The 5,000-nt window shown below is 56.8% G+C and overlaps 1 protein-coding gene across 1 annotated transcript in view; it reads right to left on the minus strand.

Annotated features, from left to right (window-relative positions):
- otud7a (OTU deubiquitinase 7A) overlaps nt 1-5,000 on the minus strand; it is an 85,584-nt gene that overhangs the window by 40,839 nt on the left and 39,745 nt on the right. The window contains exon 6 of the mRNA XM_055918537.1: nt 1. This exon is cut by the window's left edge and continues 112 nt beyond it. Within this exon, the coding sequence (XP_055774512.1) occupies nt 1 (1 nt within the window). The remainder of the gene's footprint in view (nt 2-5,000) is intronic.

Genomic DNA, 5,000 nt, shown 5'->3' on the forward strand with positions numbered 1-5,000 from the left:
ACTGAGGAGAGAGAACACAGAGGGTTACACACACACACACACACACACACACACACACACACACACACACACACACACACACACACACACACACACACACACACACACACACACACACACACACACACACATTCTCAGTGGGGTGGAGGACAGTGGGGACATGGTACCACCTCCAGGCCCAGTGGGGGTGGAGGACAGTGGGGACATGGTACCACCTCCAGACCCAGTGGGGTGGAGGACAGTGGGGACAGGGGACATGGTACCACCTCCATGCCCAGCAGGGGTGGAGGACAGTGGGGACATGGTACCACCTCCAGGCCCAGTGGGGACATGGTACCACCTCCAGGCCCAGTAGGGTGGAGGACAGTGGGGACATGGTACCACCTCCAGGCCCAGTGGGGTGGAGGACAGTGGGGACATGGTACCACCTCCAGGCCCAGTGGGGTGGAGGACAGTGGGGATATGGTACCACCTCCAGGCCCAGTAGGGGTGGAGGACAGTGGGGACATGGTGCCACCTCCAGGCCCAGTGGGGTGGAGGACAGTGGGGACATGGTACCACCTCCAGGCCCAGTAGGGTGGAGGACAGTGGGGACATGGTACCACCTCCAGGCCCAGTGGGGTGGAGGACAGTGGGGACATGGTACCACCTCCAGACCCAGTGGGGGTGGAGGACAGTGGGGACATGGTACCACCTCCAGGCCCAGTGGGGGTGGAGGACAGTGGGGAAAGGGGACATGGTACCACCTCCAGACCCAGTGGGGTGGAGGACAGTGGGGACATGGTACCACCTCCAGGCCCAGTGGGGAAAGGGGACATGGTACCACCTCCAGGCCCAGTGGGGAAAGGGGACATGGTACCACCTCCAGGCCCAGTGGGGAGAGGGGACATGGTACCACCTCCAGACCCAGTGGGGTGGAGGACAGTGGGGACATGGTACCACCTCCAGGCCCAGTGGGGAAAGGGGACATGGTACCACCTCCAGGCCCAGTGGGGTGGAGGACAGTGGGGAAAGGGGACATGGTACCACCTCCAGACCCAGTGAGGACAGGGGACATGGTACCACCTCCAGACCCAGTGGGGTGGAGGACAGTGGGGGCATGGTACCACCTCCAGGCCCAGTGGGGAAAGGGGACATGGTACCACCTCCAGACCCAGTGGGGTGGAGGACAGTGGGGACATGGTACCACCTCCAGGCCCAGTGGGGAAAGGGGACATGGTACCACCTCCAGGCCCAGTGGGGAAAGGGGACATGGTACCACCTCCAGACCCAGTGAGGACAGGGGACATGGTACCACCTCCAGACCCAGTGGGGTGGAGGACAGTGGGGACATGGTACCACCTCCAGGCCCAGTGGGGAAAGGGGACATGGTACCACCTCCAGGCCCAGTGGGGTGGAGGACAGTGGGGACATGGGACATGGTACCACATCCAGGCCCAGTGGGGACAGGGGACATGGTACCACCTCCAGGCCCAGTGGGGTGGAGGACAGTGGGGACATGGTACCACCTCCAGGCCCAGTGGGGTGGAAGACATTGGGGACATGGTACCACCTCCAGGCCCAGTGGGGTGGAGGACAGTCGGGACATGGTACCACCTCCAGGCCCAGTGGCCTCATTTGGAGGGGGTAAAGGGCCTCATTTGGAGGGGGTACAGGGCCTCATTCGGAGGGGGTACAGGGCCTCATTTGGAGGGGGTACAGGGCCTCATTCGGAGGGGGTACAGGGCCTCATTCGGAGGGGGTACAGGGCCTCATTTGGAGGGGGTACAGGGCCTCTTTTAGAGGGGGTACAGGGCCTCTTTTGGAGGGTTACAGGGCCTCATTTGGAGGAGGTACAGGGCCTCATTTGGAGGGGGTACAGGGCCTCTTTTGGAGGGGTTACAGGGCCTCATTTGGAGGAGGTACAGGGCCTCATTTGGAGGGGGTACAGGGCCTCATTTGGAATAGGGTACAGGGCCTCATTTGGAGGAGGTACAGGGTCTCATTTGGAGGGGGTACAGGGCCTCATTTGGAGGGGGTACAGGGCCTCTTCTGGAGGGGTTACAGGGCCTCATTTGGAGGAGGTACAGGGCTTCATTTGGAGGAGGTACAGAGCCTCATTTGGAGGAGGTACTGGGCTTCATTTGGAGGGGGTACAGGGCCTCATTTGGAGGGGGTACAGGGCCTCATTTGGAGGAGGTTCAGGGCCTCATTTGGAAGGGGTACAGGGCCTCATTTGGAGGGGGTACAGGGCCTCATTTGGAGGAGGTACAGGGCCTCATTTGGAGGGGGTACAGGGCCTCATTTGGAGGGGGTACAGGGCCTCATTTGGAGGGGGTACAGGGCCTCATTTGGAGGGGGTACAGGGCCTCATTTGGAGGGGGTACAGGGCCTCATTTGGAGGGGGTACAGGGACTCATTTGGAGGGGGTACAGGGCCTCATTTGGAGGGGGTACAGGGCCTCATTTGGAGGAGGTACAGGGCCTCATTTGGAGGGGGTACAGGGCCTCATTTCACAGATGCACTGGGTGGAGCCTGAGCTCTTTCTAATACATCTCCTTCTCCTGTCTCCTACAGCACTGGGGCCGGTGTGAGAGTGTGCTAACCTAACCTAACCTAACCTAACCTTAACCTCTAACCTTAACCTGTTAACCTTTTTGTTGTTGTTGTTGTTTATGAATGTATCTGATTTAATAGCCGATTGTGACTTTGCCCGCTGGCCCATCTAATGTAAATCCTTCCGCTCGGCCTCCAGGACAATAGATGCCTGTGATAAAGGGTGAAGGTGCTCATTCAAGACTGGTTCATCAGTGGAGTTAAATACAGACACACTGTTACTTTACTGTGGGTCCCTAACAATGGTGTGTGTGTGTGTGTGTGTGTGTGTATGTGTGTGTGTGTGTGTGTGTGTGTGTGTGTGTGTGTGTGTGTGTGTGTGTGTGCGTCTGTGTGTGTGTGTGTGTGTGTGTGTGTGTGTGTGTGTGTGTGTGTGTGTGCGTCTGTGTGTGTGTGTGTGTGTGTGTGTGTGTGTGTGTGTGTGTGTGTGTGTGTGTGTGCGAGCGTGCGTGCGTGCGTGTGTGTGTGTGTGCGGTCTGTGTGTGTGTGTGTGTGTGTGTGTGTGTGTGTGTGTGTGTGTGTGTGTGTGTGTGTGTGTGTGTGTGTGCGGTCTGTGTGTGTGTGTGTGTGTGTGTGTGTGTGTGTGTGTGTGTGTGTGTGTGTGTGTGTGCGTGCGTGTGCGTGTGCGGGTGCGTGTGCGTGTGTGTGTGTGTGTGTCCTACGGCCCGTTCCGGTCTAAATGAGTCAGCAGACATAGAGCAGCAGGTGTTCACTGAGCAGAGCATGGCACCACACAGAACACGTACGTCATCATGGACACACAGCCACCTGGGGTGTGTGATCAAGTGGCAAATCAAATCACAACACAAACACATTGGCACAGCAGGACAACGAAATACTCAGCACCAATCAACAGGTTTCTGCTTTACACTGAACCCCCCCCCCAGAGGGTTTTGACCAGGACCCAGAGGGTTTAAACCAGGACCCAGAGGGTTTAAACCAGGACCCAGAGGGTTTACACCAGGACCCAGAGGGTTTTGACCAGGACCCAGAGGGTTTACACCAGGACCCAGAGGGTTTAAACCAGGACCCAGAGGGTTTACACCAGGACCCAGAGGGTTTACACCAGGACCCAGAGGGTTTACACCAGGACCCAGAGGGTTTTGACCAGGACCCAGAGGGTTTACACCAGGACCCAGAGGGTTTTGACCAGGACCCATAGAGGGTTTACACCAGGACCCATAGGGTTTTGACCAGGACCCATAGGGTTTACACCAGGACCCATAGGGTTTACACCAGGACCCATAGGGTTTGACCAGGACCCAGAGGGTTTACACCAGGACCCAGAGGGTTTTGACCAGGACCCAGAGGGGTTTGACCAGGACCCATAGGGTTTTGACCAGGACCCATAGGGTTTTGACCAGGACCCAGAGGGGTTTGACCAGGACCCATAGAGGTTTGACCAGGACCCATAGGGTTTTGACCAGGACCCAGAGGGTTTACACCAGGACCCAGAGGGTTTTGACCAGGACCCAGAGGGGTTTGACCAGGACCCATAGGGTTTTGACCAGGACCCAGAGGGTTTTGACCAGGACCCAGAGGGTTTTGACCAGGACCCAGAGGGTTTAAACCAAGACCCATTGGGTTTTGACCAGGACCCAGAGGGTTTACACCAGGACCCATAAGGGTTTGACCAGGACCCATAGGGTTTTGACCAGGACCCATAGAGGTTTTGACCAGGACCCATAGAGGTTTTGACCAGGACCCATAGAGGTATTGACCAGGACCCATAGAGGTATTGACCAGGACCCAGAGGGTTTTGACCAGGACCCATAGGGTTTTGTCCAGGAACCATAGAGGTTTTGACCAGGACCCATAGGGTTTTGACCAGGACCCATAGGGTTTTGACCAGGACCCAGAGGGTTTTGACCAGGACCCATAGGGTTTTGACCAGGACCCATAGAGGTTTTGACCAGGACCCATAGAGGTTTTGACCAGGACCCATAGAGGTTTTGACCAGGACCCATAGAGGTTTTGACCAGGACCCATAGAGGTATTGACCAGGACCCATAGAGGTATTGACCAGGACCCAGAGGGTTTTGACCAGGACCCATAGGGTTTTGACCAGGACCCATAGAGGTTTTGACCAGGACCCATAGAGGTTTTGACCAGGACCCAGAGGGTTTTGATCAAGACACATAGGGTTTACACCAGGACCCATAGGGTTTTTGATCAAGACACATCGGGTTTTGACCAGGACCCATAGAGGTTTTGACCAGGACCCAGAGGGGTTTGACCAGGACCCTTAGAGGTTTTGACCAGGACCCATAGAGGTTTTGACCAGGACCCAGAGGGTTTTGATCAGGACCCAGAGGGTTTTGACCAGGACCCAGAGGGGTTTGACCAGGACCCATAGAGGTTTTGACCAGGACCCATAGAGGTTTTGACCAGAATTGTTTACAGAC

Source organism: Salvelinus fontinalis, chromosome 4, assembly GCF_029448725.1.
Source record: "Salvelinus fontinalis isolate EN_2023a chromosome 4, ASM2944872v1, whole genome shotgun sequence".
NCBI lineage: Eukaryota > Metazoa > Chordata > Actinopteri > Salmoniformes > Salmonidae > Salvelinus > Salvelinus fontinalis.